This window comes from Eumetopias jubatus, unplaced genomic scaffold (assembly GCF_037043125.1).
Source record: "Eumetopias jubatus isolate StellerSeaLion01/CBP00866 unplaced genomic scaffold, mEumJub1_p1.0 scaffold_4, whole genome shotgun sequence".
Classification (NCBI taxonomy): Eukaryota; Metazoa; Chordata; class Mammalia; order Carnivora; family Otariidae; genus Eumetopias; species Eumetopias jubatus.
In genome coordinates, this window is record NW_028274810.1 from 142,594,404 (window position 1) to 142,612,917 (window position 18,514).

Consider the following 18,514-nt stretch of genomic DNA (forward strand, 5'->3'; position numbering starts at 1 on the left):
GGATGTGTCTTTTAGATATAGTTAACAGAACAAATGGAGTACACAGGTGGCTTTTTCATTCATCATGTTAAAAAGCTACTGTGATACCTGGGTTTCTTAAAATTCATTTGAAAATTACTTGCATCTTTTAGCAAATGTAATACATGTTGTATTATGACTAAGAAACACTAATTAAAAAATTAAAATACACAGGCTGGTACATATTTTGTTTATTTAAATATACATTTTAAAAGAAAGTCAAACACATATAGTTCCACATGTTTTTCCTTTAAATAAATTATGTCAGCTTTAGACTCCATTGTTTTATCTGTGGTTTAGCTTTATTCCTAAATTTGCTGGTCATCAGAAAGCTTGATTCAGAAGAAAAAGTCTAGGGTTTTGGATTTTTCTTTTAAAGCTACCAGACAATTCTAATAACCAGCAGTTTGGAATCAATATTTAGGAAGTGAAATTGAGGATTTGTTCAAAGGAAGTAAAACTGGAAAGGAAGGTTTACGTTTTAAGAATGGGAGATGACCAATGTAGTATAAATGAAATTTATAAGACTTTTTGTTTGAAGTTGAGTGTTCGAAGAGGTAAGTTTAATATTTGAGTGAGCATATTATAATACAAAATTTAATATCAGGAGTATAACACATAAAAACTAGGAAGCTGTGCTTCAGTTAACCCTGAGTTGAGCTCTTAAGGGAATAGGACCTGATATTTAGCTTGCATGTTTTAAAAGATACATACATATACCCCCTAACCCCACTGTATCTCCAACACTTATTTTTTTTAAAGATTTATTTATTTATTTGAGAGAGGGAGAGTGGGGGATCGGTGGGTGACAGAGGGAGAGGGAGAATCTCAAGCATACTCCCCACTGAGAGCCCAATGTGGGGCTTGATCTCACCACCCTGAGATCATGACCTGAGCCAAAATCAAGAGTCGGACACTTAACCGGTTGAGCCACCCAGGTGCCTCTCCAACACTTATTACAGTGTCTGGCATGTAATAGGTACTCAGGAAACATTTAAAGAATAAAGAGGAAGAATAACAGGAAAAAGAATTTCAAAAAAGAACACAAATAAATATTAATCCTTTTTGGAATGGTTAAAGAGATTAAGGCTTTGTTAGAATAAATAAAAGGACAAAGGACAGCTATATATTTCAAATGTTTATGAAGTTATTGTGAAAAATACTTCAGAGATCTTCCTAAGACAATATGTATAAGGTACATTTAAATACTATTTTAAATTGTAGATTCCATCAAACTCTAGAGTGCCTTACTCTTTTAATTCCAAGGACTAGTTCTAAACTAGTTCTAAACATTTTTTTAAAGATTTTATTTATTTATTTGACAGAGACACAGCAAGAGAGGGAACACAAGCAGGGGGAGTGGGAGAGGGAGAAGCAGGCTTCCCGCGGAGCAGGGAGCCCGACGCGGGGCTTGATCCCAGGACCCCGGGATCATGGCCTGAGCTGAAGGCAGACGCTTAACGACTGAGCCACCCAGGCGCCCCCTAATAAACATTTTTAAAAATATTTCTTTTTTTTTTAAAGATTGTATTTATATGAGAGAGCACAAGCAGGGGGAGGGGTAAAGGAAGGGGGAGAATAGACTCCCCACTGAGTTTGGAGCCCACGTGGGGGCTCCATCCCAGGACCCTGGGATCATGACCTGAGCTGAAGTCAGATGCCCAACTGACTGAGCCACCCATAGGCTCCCCATTCTCAAAAATAATTTCTATTCCCAGAGGAAGCCATACCTGTAAAGTGCTTTAAAACCTAGTTTGTTGGGGCACCTGGGTGGCTCAGTCGTTAAGCATCTGCCTTCAGCTCAGGTCATGATCCCAGGGTCCTGGGATCGAGCCCCACATAGTGCTCCCTGCTCCGTGGGAGGCCTGCTTCTCCCTCTCCCACTCTCTCTGCTTGTGTTCCCTCTCTTGCTGTGTCTCTCTCTGTCAAATAAATAAAATCTTTAAAAAATAAAAATAAAACCTAGTTTGTTACATGCCTGATATTATTTTCTGGGTATAAAAGTAGATTAGCTGGCAGTAAAGTAGCAGCTACTATTGCTTAACAGGTAGCTAATCTAACACTACAGTAAGTATTATATGTCGTGTTAAAGCCATGGTTGCTGAAAGTCATTAGTTTATTCTGCCTCAGTTAGCCAGAATATAGAGTCCTTCAAAATGCTTTTATTTTATTGTGTTCCTTTGTATAGTCTTAGTCAGTTATAGGTTGCTACAATAACACCTTAGACTGGATGGCTTATAAACAACAGAATTTTATTTCTCACAGTTCTAGAGGCTGGGAATTCCAAGATCAAGTCTCTGGCAGATTTGGTATTGGGTGAGGTCCCTGTTCCTGGTTCAGAGATAGCTGTTTACTTTCTGTGTTTTCACATGGCAGAAGGGGTGAAGAAGCTCTCTGAGGACTCTTTTATAAGGGTACTAATCCCATTCATGAGGGCTCCACCCTCATCTAATCACCTTCCAAAGACTCCATCTACCTCCAAGTACCATCACATTAGGCATTAGTTTCGAATATATGAATTTGGTGGGGGTGGGGGCGGGACATGAACATTCAGTCTGTAGCAGTTATGTTAACATTTTCTCCTCTTTCACATTTTACTGCTAATGAGTTGTCCATCCCTAACTTTGAGATGGAAGTTAGTTTTCCAAACACTGAGAAGAATTAAACACCAAGTTAAAATTTTTGAAAATCTTTTTATTTCAGGTTGACTTATCAAAGGATCTCCCTCACTGGAACAAGCTTAAATCGGATGAGAAGTATTTTATCTCTCACATATTAGCCTTTTTTGCAGCCAGTGATGGAATTGTGAATGAAAATTTGGTAAGATTTTTGTTGTATTTCTGTTCCCTTTCAGCAGCTAAATGATGATAATGGCAGTAAGATGATTAGACTAAGCCTGAAAAATGACTTCTAGGAAATGAACTAGATATAGCTTAACTTTCAAAGATATTTTTCTGGTGAAGTGTCAGAGAAAAGGATACATTTCTCCCATTTGACCGGCAAAATATCATGAAATCAAGCATATTGTGCCAATCAAAATTACTTACAATGCAAAGACATGAGTTTGATTTTTACCCTTAGATAGATAGTAATCTTAATAGAATGCCTGCACCTTAATAACCCTTCTGGAGCTCTGTAATAAAGCACTGCATTCTGGCTCCCCATTTTTAAACTTGTATTATGGTTGGCCAGGAGGCATACTTTCTTGTTAAAGAGAGAAAGATACAAACTTTCATCATGAATTAGAAGGGGCTTCAATCGATCTGTCTGCTGGTAGGGAAAATAAAGACTTAAGGTCAATTTTACAAAGCAAAGGAATTTTTGATAGCCGTTCTGAAATTTACTTGGCTTTATAGGAAGTATCCCCACCTATTAGGTCAATTCATTTAATTGCCTAAGAATACATTATGTAACTAATTTATTGTGGAGGATTGATAGATAATACTGCTTAAAATAATCCATAAATTCTGTGTAACCTCTTTGTGGCATGACAGGTAATTTTTAAGTGATAATTCTGGTGTCCAGGTTCTGATTTGCAGTGTTTAATGAGAGTCCACAGAATTGGATATGTTTCCCTTATTTTTGTAGGTGGAGCGCTTTAGTCAGGAGGTACAGGTTCCGGAGGCTCGCTGTTTCTATGGCTTTCAAATCCTCATCGAGAATGTTCACTCAGAGATGTACAGTTTGCTAATAGACACTTACATCAGAGATCCCAAGAAAAGGTATTACCACTGGGATTTTATTTACAAAGGTTTATGCTATTGCTTATGTTAAGAGCAGAATTTACTCCAAAACCAAATGTTAGGGGAAAATTATTCAAATGTTTTCTATCGTCTAATAATGTGTTGGGTTAAAAAGGCTTGTATAGAACCAGTTCATCTTTGGATATTATAGTATAAAAACTTTTTTTTTTAAAGATTTTATTTATTTATTCATGAGAGACAGAGAGAGAGAGAGAGAGAGAGGCAGAGGGAGAAGCAGGCTCCCAAGGAGCAGGGAGCCCGATGTGGGACTCGATCCTAGGACCCTGGGATCATGACCTGAGCCGAAGGCAGACGCTTAACCATCTGAGCCACCCAGGCGCCCAGTATAAAAACTGTTTATTAGCACATTCTGTTTAGAAATTGAATACTGACTTTAGTCAATTTTGTATCAAACTAGATCCAAATCACTAATTTGAATTTTAGTTTTATTTCTATACTTTCTGGACATGCAAAAATACAGAAAAACAGCAGATCTGATAGCATATCATAGGGTTGCAATTATTACTGATGATTAAACTAATGAAAATTTATTCTGATTAAGAAAAACAAGTGAATAGCTTTGCCATTCTTTTGTTTTTACAGGGAATTTTTATTTAATGCAATTGAAACAATGCCATACGTTAAGAAAAAAGCAGACTGGGCCTTACGATGGATAGAAGATAGAAAATCTACTTTTGGTAAATAGCTTTAATTTAAAAATGATCAAATTTGCCTCAGTTGACATAACACTTTTTATGTGGTGTGACTGTCAGGTACTAATCAAAGTGCCAGAATGGAAAGGGAGTACAAATGTCTCCTCGTCCACCTTTAGTAGAATCATTATTCCTAAAATAATCTAAAGTTGTTATCTATTTTGTTTAATAAGTTGAAAGTTGAAAGGTTAAGATGTCAGTACATAATTATAGGTAAATAAAAGTCACTTAGAATCTGACAAGAATATTGTAGCAATCACAGTTTGTCTCTGCTTTCATGAATGTTTATTTAAGGGAGTTAAAGCAAGTCAAAGTCACATTTTTTCAGAGAACAAATATGTAATTTCTGAAAAATTATACATAGTAGTTGCTCAATAAATATTTAATTTAATTAAAATATTCAGATACTTCATTTGAATAGCTCTAAGTACCTGTCTCATACTTATCTATTTCATAATTAGTGGTCTTTACTTTCTGGTTTTATTCATTATGGGGGAAGCAAGTCTCAAAATTTTTGGTCTCAGGACTTCTTTGTACGCAAAAATTATTGAGGACTCTCCTATTGGTGTGGGTTATTGATATTTCCATATTAGAAATTAAAACAAACTTAAAAAATTATTTATTAATGCATTTAAAAGTATAGTAAAAACCCATTATATTTTATTATAAATAACACTATTTATGAAAAAGCACTACATCCCCCCCCCCCAAATTTTGCTTTTAAATGTCTGACTTAATAGAAGACAACTGGATTGTATCTGCTTCCACATTCAATTTATTGCAGAATATTGTTGTAGTTTCTTGTATAGTTATGAAGAAAATCCAGTCTTATTCAGATGTGTAGTTAGAAAAGGGAAGACTGTTTCACCAGGCTTCTCAGATTATTGTGGATATGTCATGTAGCCTCTGGAAATCACCACTGTACACTCATGTGAGAAATGTAGTAAAAAAAAATAAATAGTGCCTTAGCATTATTATGAAAATAGTTTTGACCCCATAGACCTCCTCAGTCTGTGGATTTGCAGGGACCCACTGGAGCACACGTTGAGAACCAGTGATGTAGAGTAAGGTATGGGGCAAGCCTGTTATATATCAGGGAAGAAATAGATATGTTTGCATTGCATTCAGTTCATTTCAAGAATGAGAAAAGTGATGGCTCTCAATACGCATAAAAATTATCTGGGAGTTGCAGAAAACCCCTGCAGAATCCTGGTCCTCACCAGAGAGTGATTTCGGAGGACCAGGTAGGACCGAGGAATCTGCATTTTATACCCAGCTGATTTTCTCACAAGTGGTGTGAGAAACACTGGCTTTAAGGAAAAAAGGAGAGAAATATAAAGGTGTTCAGTATGCATTGAAAATAGTATGGATAGGTACTGATGGAAAATGATCAATAGGCTTGCAGCTAGCATGTATTTTGTAACTACAAAAGAAAGCTAGAGAGAAAATAGAGGAGGGTGGCGGTCACCATGGGACAACAGCGGGGCTCCAGGTGAATTCTCCATATTGCTTGCTCTCAAGGGAAACCCATGCTGCAGATGCAGAAAAAGCATTGGACAAAATTCAGTATCCAATTATGATAAAAACTCTCAAAAAAGCAAGTATAGTGGAAATATACCTCAACATGATAAAGGCCATATATGACAAACTCACAGCTAATATTATACTCAATTATGAAAAGCTGAACGTCTTTCCTCAAGATCAGGAGCAAGACAAGGATGCCCACTCTCACCACTTTTATTCAACATAGTATTGGAAGTTAGCTGGAGCTATTAGGCAAAAAAAAAAAAAAAAAAAAAAAAAAAAGGCATCCAAATTGGAAAGGAAGAAGTAAAACTCACTATTTGCAGATGACATGATATATATAGAAAACCCTAAAGACTCCATAAAAAAAACTATTCAGTGAAGTTGCAGGATACAAAATTAGTATACAGAAACCTGTTGTGTTTCTATATAAGAATAATGATGAACTATCAGAAAGAGAAATTAACCAATCCCATTTACAATTGCATCAACAAGAATAAAATTCCTAGGAGTAAATTTAATCAAGGAGATGAAAGACCTGTATACTGGAAACTCTAAGACATTAATGAAAGAAATTGAAGACACAAATAAATGGAAAGATATTCCATGCTCATAGATGGAAAGAATCAATATTGCTAATACAGTGTAAAATATAGTAATCTATATGTTAAAATAAGGACAGACCTTCATCTTAAAAAATATAATCTAAAGAGCCATTTTTATTTTCAAGAATCAGCAGACCATAGTGATTTATTATATTTTGTATTTAGTATATAGTACACTAAAGATTCTTCTCTTAAGAATTCCTTCTACGCAGTATATACTCAATAAGTATTTATTTAATTTACATTTCTTCTGTTATTTTTTTCAATGTGACTTTTAAAATTGTGTCTGTAAAAAAATAAAATGCCACAGAAGTTTTCCTGATGTTTTGGGCTACTAATAAGCAAGAATTTAATATAATTGATCTGATTTGATTTATTTAAGATAATCAGGGAAAAGAGTGAGGACAAACCAGAGCACTATTTGGAGATTGCCAGAAATATTTAAGAAATATTTAAATTTAAGTCATCTTTCTTTTTGAAATTTAAATATAATTACCTTTGTTCTGGAAGTTATAAGTATTCTGGATCAGATTTTAGCAGTTTTCATAGAATGAATAGTAATGTCTTTTATCATCTAGTGCTTAGATATTTTTCATTGATTCAGTTCAGAACACATTTATTAGGCACCTGCTCTGTGTTTGGTCCTGAAACAGTACTGGGATACAAGCTATGATGTTATTGACGAAACAGGCCTGTAGTTGGTTCAAGCACTCAGCTGCCTTTATCCTGTAGTCTTGGAGACCAAACATTTCTCCCTAGACAGACATGTATATAAATATTTCTCTTGAGCATATGCAATGTGGTGACATTTGTTTGGGTTAGACTTACAATCAACCCCTAGAGACAGTGTTACAGATGTGGTTCCATTATAGACCTTTTAGGAGATGGGTTTCTGAAAAGTCCTTGCCTAACAGTGAGTAACCTTTGAAATTGGGCCTTATATATTTAGCAGAAGATAGTATTTTTGCTTATGTGATGGGATATTTTATCCAACAGATATTCTCTTTAGCTGGGGTCATATTTTTTTTAATTGCAGATGCATGGCAATGTTTTTTGAAATGTTTACTGCTAATCTGTAAGATATCTTAGGTTTCTAAAAATAAAAACCTCAGCAACTTCCCTTTCCACAACCATAAAGAGGGAGACATTTGTCATAAAATCTTATCTTCTACTCTCTATTCCAATACATGCACACACTTACGTGCACATACTACACTCATAGGCATGTGTGGTGTACAGATAAATCACTTTTTTTTTTTCTTTCTTTTTTGAGTAGGGAAAGATCTCCTTTGTCCAGATACCAAGACCAATAGGAGTCCAATGTCTGATATAAGATTTGAAGTAGACATACCTACATACCTAGTAGATAGAGGTGGCGTATTTCCTCCTCTGAAGACCCTTGGCCACGGCACTAATTTGTTGATTTTGTTTCTTGGTAAAATAGTTGTGACATTGGTATAAATATATATGTAAAAATATGTGTATTTTATAGATGAGTGTTTGAAAATGTCGACAGGGTGTGATATTTCAGGAAATAAAATTATTTTATGTCTCCCAGGGGAAAGAGTTGTGGCTTTTGCTGCTGTAGAAGGAATTTTCTTCTCAGGATCTTTTGCTGCTATATTCTGGCTAAAGAAAAGAGGTCTCATGCCCGGACTCACGTTTTCCAATGAACTCATCAGCAGAGATGAAGTAAGGAATGAAGTATTCTTCTAGTTATATTTGTATTCATATTTGGTGTTCATTTATTTTTCTTTCCCCTGGAAAATGCTGATGATGACACAGATATCCTGGTAATCAAAACAAAGTAGAAAGTAATTTCTTCCTCGGTTTTTAAGAATTGTGTTTTTCTCCTGACTCTTACTGTCCCTCCTCAGTCTCCCCTGCTCATCCTTAAATATCATCAAATCCTGGGTTCCCACCTTGGCCTCTTCCTCACTGTACATGACCTCCTGGCTGATCTTATCTATTTCCCTGGGATCAGCTACCATGTAGATGCTCGTAAACAACCCAAACCTGAGCGCAGACATTCTTTCCTGAGCTCCAAAGCCAGGTGTTCAAGTGCATGTTAGTTTCTCCTGAAAGGCTCCACAGGTATCTCAAACCTAATATTTTAAAAATCAAACTCATCATCTTTCTCCCCAAATTTGTTCTTCCGTTTTCCCTGTCTCATTCAGTGATGCTACCTTCTAACCAATCATCCAAATTTGAAATCTGGGTGTCATTTTAGATTGCTTTTTTCTTTCTCAGCCACATCCAGCCAGTAACTAAATCTTGTCTCCCTTTGCCTGCGATAATGTTTCCATCTTCCTGCCTTTTTTTTTTAATCTGTTGATCACCTTCTTAAAAGTGGCAACTCAAAACTTCCCTGACTCAATTAGATAGAATTGACCCCTCTTTCCTTTATGTATCCCTTTGAAACGGGAATCTGCCCCTGTCTGAGAGTCCATAACACGTACTGCACTTCTTAACCTCTCTCCTCTGCTGGACTCTAGGCTCCCTGTGTGCAGGCACCTTGTCTTATTTTTCTTCCTGTTCTCAGGGTTTAGGCCATCACAGCCTTCAGTTCACATGTATGGACTACACTAATCCTGGCCCCTCAGCTTATTTCTAAGTGACCTTGTCAAGTTATTAACTTCTTGGAGCCTCAGTTTCTTCAACTATAAATCTTGACAGGGTTTTGTTATAATAAAATGAACCGGTATGTGTGAAAATAGTTTATAAGTGCCATAAAATGCTTTGTATAATTTTGGTTGTTTCCTGACTTTCAGTTTCTAATAATTTTTATCATAAATGTCATATGTGGTGATAATAGAGAATTAAGAGAATAAAATCACTCAATCTTAACAGAGATAATCACTTTTAGTATTTCATTGTATTTCTTTTTAGACAGTTTTCTACATTTAAACCTATGTAGATATATATGAACATCGTAATTTTATAATTTGAAATATTCTGCTTTTTTCATATTTTTGTGAGCTGAGTTTTTTTAACAGAACATTGTGAGCATTTTTCTATGAAATCAAGCATTTTTTGGAAAGAGTAGTTTTAAAAAAGTGGTTTGTTAGATAATATTTTAATGAAACAATCTATCATTTGACTATTCTATACTTGAAAATTTAGTTTTTTTCCAGGTTTTTTGTTTATTCCTCTTGCTATAATGTAAAATGAGTATCTTTTGTGTATAAGCTTTATCCCAATTTCATATTATTTTCCTTAGCTAGATTGCCTAGAAGTAGAATTACTATGTTATTAGGTATGAACATTTTGAAGGTTATTCATACTAATTTGTAGATTTCTTCCCAGAAATTTGATAGAAAGCCCCACCCAGGAACATGTGAACATGTCTTTTCTTACCATAACCTTACCAGAATTTGGATTTATGTTTTAAATATTTGACAAAGTTGATATGGGTAAATGGTTTCTCATTGCTGGTTTTATTTGCATTTATTTGATTACTACTTAGAGTGAACTTTTTTCATAATGGCATTAGTCATTTGTATCTTTTTCTGTATTTACCTATTCTTGTCTCTTGCCTCTGTTTCTGTTGATATATATTCCTAGTGCATAGAGACTGATAGGGCTCTTTCAGTAAGTGTTTATTTATTGAATTTGTTATATTTATTGTATGAATATAATATAAAATATTTTTGTCATATTTTTGCAAATATTTTCCCAGTTTGTCCTTTGCGTTTTTTTTTTTTTTACTCTTATTTATTTATTTGACAGAGAGAGACACAACGAGAGAGGGAACACAAGCAGGGAGAGTGGGAGAGGGTGAAGCAGGCTTCCCATGGAGCAGGGAGCCCGAAGCGGGGCTCGATCCCAGGACCCTGGGATCATGCCCTGAGCCAAAGGCAGACACTTAATGACTGAACCATCCAGGCACCCCAGTCTTTTGCTTTTTAATTTTATTTTTTCTTGTAACATACAAAAATCTGAAGTTGATGTGATCCACTTTTAGAGATTAGTTAAGTAATCACACCTATTTTCCTCTTGACTTTATAACATCTAGCTCTGTAATACAATTGGACTTTGTTTAGTATAAGTATAGAATTTAATATAAATGTAGTATAGGATAAGTGAGAATTTAATTTTATTTCATACCCTCAGGAAATTTTTCTAGTTCTCTTTGTTAAGTAATCCATCCTTCTCCGTTGACTTGTGATGTCTTCTTTATTATTTATTAAGGTTTTTAAATGTACTAAAATCTGTTTTGGGGCTATTTTTTTCTTTTCATTAACCTATATGTCAAATTTAGTGCCAAACATTTTTTTTTAAGGAGGGGGAGGGGCAGAGGGAGAGGGAGAGAGAATCTCAAGCAGGCTCCATGCCTGGCACAGAGCCTGACACATGGCTTGATCTCACAACCCTGAGATTATGACTTGAGCCAAAATCAAGAGTGGGACGCTTAACCAACTGAGCCACCCAGGAGCCCCCAAACACTTTTAATTATTGTAGTTTTTTATGTTTTGATAACTAGTAGGATATATCTCATAACTTTCCTATTAAAACTGTTTTTACAAGATTCTGTCCATTTATACTTCCAGATTGATTTTTTAATTGAAATACATTTGACATAATATCATGCCAATTTAAGATATATAACATGTTAATTTTCTACATTTATATATTGTGATATGATTGTTGATTTTGTTTTATATTATAGCGATAATTGGCACCTCTATGACGTTACTTAATTATCCTATTATCCTTTCTTTTTAGTTGTTCAAATAATTAAGTTCTAGTCTCCGATTCTTTTAACTAAAAACAATCCTATTGAGATTTTGATTGGAATTGCTTTGAACCTCAAAATTAATTTTATTCACTTATTGATTTAACAATATGAGTGCCTACCTTTGATTTACTCATCTCTGTAATAGGTAGCTGGCTGTCAGTTCTAATCAACACTTTCTTTAACAGCTTTCATGGTTTATTTGAAATTCAGCCTTTGGTAATTTGAAGTATCCTCTTGAGTCCAGTCTGGGAAAAATGTTTGCCTACAAATCTACTAAAGATTAGCTGTTCAAAGAGGTTTTTCTCTGATGGTTTCTTCTGGGAATGATAACTAGGAAAATAATCCTCGGAATACAACCATTGATTTGAGTCTTATCTTTCATTTGGCTTTGGTTTTTGTTGATTTATTTAGAAAAACCCAAGCGTACACTGATTTGTAATCCTTTAAGTTGCACATTCCTTCATCCTCCTTATCCCTTGGTGGCTTACAAAATTATTTCTTTTTCTTTGTAGTTAGAAATGTTCATTGATTCTGCCTTGCTTAATTTTACAGTCTCTAGCTTAATTTTGTTTGGCATGGCATCATCTTTCTCTGTCTCTAGCCTCTTTTCTTTTTTTGTTTTGACTTTTTGCAATTACTTCTGTTGTTTTCAGCTTTATACCATCTGTTCTGTGTTTTGGAATCCTGATTAATGTAGGTTGGATCTCCTTGCTCTGTTCTGTATTTAACGCTCTATCCCATTTCTTGCATTTGCATAACCATTCTGTTCTCAAGGTGCTTCACAAGTTTATTTTCTTCTTTGGTTATCTGCAGTGTCATTTCTGCTGTGTACAGCTTCAGATAGCATTCTTAATTCTTCCCATTTTCATTGCACTGAATTTATTTTTATCTTGAGCCATTCTTATTTAATATAAATGTTGTCTTTTTTGAAATCTGAATTTCACCCTTTCTTTACACACTTACTGTTTTCAATCATTTCTTAATATTTTTAGACATTAGAAATGAAAGAATTTTCATTTCAGCCCTTGCCTTGTTTTCCTTTCCAAAATGATTTTGGTTGCAGATTTGTTAATAATTCATCTTTCATGTTGACAAATTAAGATTTGCTGGCACTGAAAAATTTTCATGATAGGTTATTATAACTGGCATTTTAATAAGATTTGAGGGAAAGTAGTTCCTGGTACTATGACTCCCTCTTCTAGCTTCCAGAAATTCTGTGTTGCATTCCTAGAGCCTACTTTCTATGATGCCTGACACATGACAGAGTAAAAATAGGTGATTAAACATTCTTTGACAATGGTATTTTTCTTCTCTTTTAGGGGCTTCACTGTGACTTTGCTTGCCTGATGTTTCAATACTTAGTAAATAAGCCTTCAGAAGAAAGGGTCAGGGAGATCATTGTTAATGCTGTTGAAATTGAGCAGGTAAGCAGGGAAGCTGGTATGATTAGCATATTCTCTTTTTTCTCTGATGTTTATACCATTATTGTATTGGGTTGACTCAAGAAATTGCCACTTATAGGGTCAAAGCAAATATCCACAATTATATAGTCAACCTGACAGTATCAACAGATGATGCATTTCAATTATTATGTCAGTTTATAATTTGGTTTGTAAGTAAATGTTATATGTTAAAATTTTATGTATACTAAAATCTATTTCAGGACTGTTTTTTTCTGTCTCGTTGATCTGTCACATTCTATGCCATAGCAAACTATTTGAATTACTTTAGCTTTAAATTTTTTTTTTAGATTTTCAGCTACTGAAGGGCAGTGATGGTTTCTTGTTTGTTTTGTATGTTCAAAACCGAGCAAGGTATCTAGCTTGAAGCGTGAACTAAATGTTTATAGAATTCGTAAATCAATGAATTAGCAAATAGTAAAACTTAATATATAGAATGTAAAATCTCTAACTACAAAGACCTAGATGTTCCACTTAGGATGTTTTTTTATCATTTGAAGGAACTAGTTCAAAAGTAAAATTTAAAAAAAAAATTTATTATGTTCAGTTAGCCAACATATAGTACATCATTAGTTTTTGATGTAGTGTTCAACAATTCATTAGTTGCTTATTAACACCCAGTGCTCATCACAACACATGCCCTCCTTAATGCCCATCACGCACTTACCCCATTCCCTACCCCCCTCCCTTCTGTAACCCTCAGTTTGTTTCCCGGAGTCCAGAGTCTCTCATGGTTTGTCTCCCTCTCTGATTTCTTCACAATTTTCCCTCCCTTCCCCTGTGGTCCTCCACTCTATTCCGTACGTTCCGCATATGAGTGAAACCATATGATAATTGTCTTTCTGCTTGACTTATTTAGTAAAAAATAAGTTTTCTAAACTCTTTTAAAAAATACTGTATAGTTCAATAGCTGTGGTTTTCATATTGGGAAGGAGAAAATGCATAAAATGCATTTTGGTATTTTTAATCATTTTGAGAATTAAATTCAAATGGTTAATGTTTTTATTTTAATTTTTTTTTATTTTTAAAAGTGGGGAAGAGGGGCAGAGGGAAAAGCAGTCTCCCCACTGAGCAGGGAGCCCGATGTGGGACTCGATTTGGGACTTAATCCCAGGATCCTGAGATCATGACCTGAGCTGAAGGCAGATGCTTAACCGACTGAGCCACCCAGGCACCCTAATGTTTTTATTTTTCTCCTATTAACACTTTACCAGTGTCTTTCAATATAGATGGAGTTCAATTTATCTCCCAACCCCCACATCCATTTTTATTTTTTTCTCATTTTCTTTGTTAAGTGTGTTTCTGTCTTTCCCAATTCCCTTCCATAATCATGTTCCCCACAGTGATCATCTTTGGTGAATCTTTTTCCAGATATTTCAGAACAAAGTATCTCACTTTTTTTTTGATGGAGAAAGCCTTAGGGTCCCATAATGCTACTGTGTAAAATACCAATAGTTTGATAGTTTCAATTTGCTTAGGCTATTTGGGAATGTGAAATACTGTGAATAGTAATACCGCAAACATTTTTAAACAAGTGGACATTGCCATGTTGAAAGAATTTACTTTTAGTATACTTTCCTCAGGGACTTAGAAGATTAAAAAACTAAAATCCTATTTTTATTTGGAAAATATGTATTTATTGTTCTATCTCTGTATTTTATTCTGTTTTTGTTCATATCTCAGGAGTTTTTAACAGAAGCCTTGCCAGTTGGCCTCATTGGAATGAACTGTGTTTTGATGAAACAGTATATTGAGTTTGTAGCTGACAGATTACTTGTGGAACTTGGATTCTCAAAGGTAAGGTATTTAAAAATGTATTACTACTAGCTAAAATGTTATGGCAAGGCCACTAAAATACTGTATTTCATTGAAAACATTTGTTACATACCAGTTTACTTTTAAAATGTCTGTGACAGCCTTGTTTTGCATGATCAGATTGGTCTTATGAAATCCTTTGAAACTTGGGAGTTCATAACAGAAGTAGGAGGCTGATAAATCTTAGAATTAATAAGCTCAATAAATTACTTGTAATAATTATAGGTATTTAATAGGATTATCTTTAAATAAATTAGGTTTATTATGCATATATATATGTTTACCCTCATAAATCCCCATGGGTCTATGTTGTAATTTTTATGTTAATATTTTTTAAAGGATTTATTTATTTTAGAGAGAGAGAGAGAGAGAGCTTGAGTGGGGGGAAGGGCAGAGAAAGAGGGAGAGAGAGAACATCCTCAAGCAGACTCCCTGCTGAGCGTGGAGGCCGCCATGGGGCTCAATCCCAGGACCCTGAGATCATGACCTGAGTTGAAATCAGGAGTCTGCCTCTTAACTGACTGAGCCATCCAGGTACCCCATATTAGTATTTCTTTTAAGGCCTGTTTATCTTTTATTTGTTTAGTAAGATTAGTCTATGAGAAATTAATATTTGTATTTTTTTATTTTTTTTAAAGATTTATTTATTTATTTGAGAGAGAGAGAGAGCTTGGTGGGGAGAGGCAGAGGGAGAGGGAAAGAATCTTAAGCAGACTCCAAACTGAGCGCAGAGCCCCATACAGGCTCCATCTCATGACCCTGAGATCATAACCTGAGCTAAAACTAAGAGTCAGATGCTTAACTGACTGAGCAACCTGGGCACCCCTGAACTTTTAAATATGAATAGTTACTAGGAAGACATTAACTCTCATAATTTGACCCTTTGAACTCAGTTGTCTTTTAAGTTATTTTTTATTTTGTTTATCAGAGATAATATACCTGAATTTCATAAAGAGGTATGCTTCTCACATAACAGATGGAGGTTGCAGCCAGTCTACCTGGGTTCCAATCCTGGTGCTGCCACCTTCTTGCTATATGATCTTAAGCAAGTTGCTTAACCTCTTATCCCCATTTCCTCATCCATAAGAGGGAGATGATAATAATAATACTTACCACAAAGGATTGTTGATGAGTTGGTATACTTAAAGCACTTCAAATAGTATCAGACATACAGTAAATTCACACTAAGTGGTCATGTTGTATTCACCGTAATTGGAACATTCATAGAACTTTACTATGTACTCTAATACGATGGTAATTAGAAATTATAGGTTTTAACTTCTTAGCATGGAAATGTAAGTTTAAATTGTATTTAATGAGACGCCTTATGAAATCCATGATGCTGGAGTAAATCATTACCTTTCTCAGTAATGCATTTATATTCTGGTAACCACAGAAATACCGTCATGAAAGAGTCAGGTAGGACAAAGCTTTTTGTAAGATGAACTATATTTTATTATTTTAGTTATAAAATTCTGTGTTTACTGATAATTGGAGAAATCAAGATTATAATTGCATTAGTGTGATCTCTTAAATTTATAAACTGTATATTTTTAAAAATTGTGTTTGTTCAGGCTCCTGGGTGGCTCAGTCGTTAAGCGTCTGCCTAGAGCTCAGGTCATGATTCCAGGGTCCTGGGATCGAGTCCCACGTTGGGCTCCCTCCTCGGGGGGAAGCCTGCTTCTCCCTCTCCCACTCCTGCTTGTGTTCCTGCTCTCGCTATCTCTGTTTCTGTCAAATGAATAAATAAAACCTTTAAAAAAATTAAAAAAAAATAAAAATTGTGTTTGTTCTTAAGTTATACCAATATGTTTGTTACAGGAAAATTAATTTGCTCACTTGAGCCTTACAGTGAGCTCACTGTCCTTTAACTGACCACCATATCCTTACACTCTTACATCCATGTTCTCCTGACTTTTAGAAAACTGTGGGCTCCTGGGCCTAATTTTCCCTTTGGGAACTTGATCACTGTAGATCTATAAAACATCCCGCCTACAGAAGAAAATCTAAACATAGTATGAAATGTCATTTTTCCACAGGCCTTCAACATATCTCAATAAATTCCAAAAAGCAGAAATTATATAGACCTTTTAGATTTTAATGCAGTAAAATTAGAAATTAACAATGAAAGATTGCCAAAAACTTCTGTCAATTGAGAAGATATCCTTTAAAATGAGATTAAAATGAAAATATAAATAGAAAATATGAACTAAATGATGGTAAAGTTACTGTATATCAAAACTTGTAGAATGCAGCTAAATAGATCCTCAAAGGAAAAGTTATAGCCTTGAATGTGTATGTTAAGAAAACAAGACAGTTTAAAATACATGAACTACACTTTGAAATCAAGGAACTAGAAAAAGAACTGTTCTTTTTTTTTGTACATAGATTTTTTCTTTTTTTTTAAATTTTTATTGTTATGTTAATCACCATACATTACATCATTAGTTTTTAATGTAGTGTTCCATGATTCATTGGTTGTGCATAATACCCAGTGCTCCACGCAGAAAAAGAACTGTTCTTATAATGACAGTTTTTGGCAAAATAAGAGATTCAATTAACAAATGGTTGTCATTTATACAGAATTCTAAGTAGGAGCCATATTAATGATGTTTTCAACTTCTTTTTTAGTTTGGGATACTTCTGTGTGTCAAAAACAAGCCACTAAATTTATTTTTTGGTATTAGTGAAATGTAGTTGACATACGGTGTGATACTAGTTTCAGGTGTGCAACTGACTGACAATTCTATACATTACCCAGTGCTTCCCATGATAAGGGTGGTTACCACTTGTCACCATACAATGTTATTACAATATTATTGGCTATATTTCCTGTGCTGTACTTTTCATCTCCGGACTGACTTATTTTATAGCTGAAAGTTTGTACTTTTAATTCCCTTCACATATTTCACCCATCCTTCCCCCTCCCCCTCCCCGGCTGTTACCAGTTCATTCTCTGTATTTAGGAGTCTGTTTCTGGTTTTTTGTTTGTTCATATGTTTTGGGGTTTTTTTAGATTCCACGTAGAAATGAAATCATATGGTATTTCTCTGACTTATTCCACTTATGATAATTCCCTCTAGGTCCATCCATTTTGTCACAGATGGCAGGATCTCATTCATTTTTTTAAAGATTTTACTTATTTGAGAGAGAGCACAAGTCAGGGGGGGAAGGGCAGAGGGAGCAGGAGAAGCAGGCTTCCCGCTGAGCAGGGAGCCCGACGTGGACTCGATCCAAGGACCTGGGATCATAACCTGAGTCAAAGGTAGACACTTAACCGACTGAGCCACCCAGGAGCCCGGATCTCATTCTTTTTTATGCTCAGTAATATTTCAGTGTGTGTGTGTGTGTGTGTGTGTGTGTGTGTGTGTGTGTGTGTGTGTGTGTACATACATATCTTCTTTATCCATTCTTCTGTTGATGGACACTTGGGATAGATTCACATATCTACTGCTGTTGTAAATAATGCAGTAAACATAGGGTGCATATATCTTTTCAAATTTGTGTTTTTGTTTTCTTTGGGTAAATACTCAGTAGTGGAATTACTGGATCATATGGTATTTCTGTTTTTAAGCTTTTGAGGAAACTCCATATGGTTTTCCACAGTGGGCTACAACAGTTTACATTCTCCAGCTACAGTGCATGAGGGTTCCCTTTCTCCACATCCTCACCAATGCTTGTTATTCCTTGTCATTTTTTTTTTAAAAAGATTATATTTATGTATTTGAGAGAGAGTGAGCAATGAGAGCAAGAGAGCATGAGCCGGGGTGGGGGGTGGGGGGACAAGGGAGAAGGAAAAGCAGACTCCCAGTGGAGCAGGGAGCTGGGTGCGGGACTCGATCCCAGGACCCTGGGATCATGACCTGAGCCGAAGGCAGACACTTAACCGACTGAACCA

The 18,514-nt window shown here is 35.2% G+C and overlaps 1 protein-coding gene across 4 annotated transcripts in view; it reads left to right on the forward strand.

Moving 5' to 3' along the window:
• Positions 1-18,514, forward strand: part of RRM2B (ribonucleotide reductase regulatory TP53 inducible subunit M2B) — a 36,969-nt gene that overhangs the window by 13,154 nt on the left and 5,301 nt on the right. For all 4 annotated transcript variants that reach the window (XM_028110710.2, XM_028110714.2, XM_028110682.2 and 1 more), the window contains 6 exons: positions 2,722-2,838; positions 3,607-3,740; positions 4,365-4,459; positions 8,162-8,295; positions 12,661-12,765; positions 14,485-14,598. In XM_028110710.2, the coding sequence (XP_027966511.1) occupies positions 2,722-2,838; positions 3,607-3,740; positions 4,365-4,459; positions 8,162-8,295; positions 12,661-12,765; positions 14,485-14,598 (699 nt within the window). The remainder of the gene's footprint in view (positions 1-2,721; positions 2,839-3,606; positions 3,741-4,364; positions 4,460-8,161; positions 8,296-12,660; positions 12,766-14,484; positions 14,599-18,514) is intronic.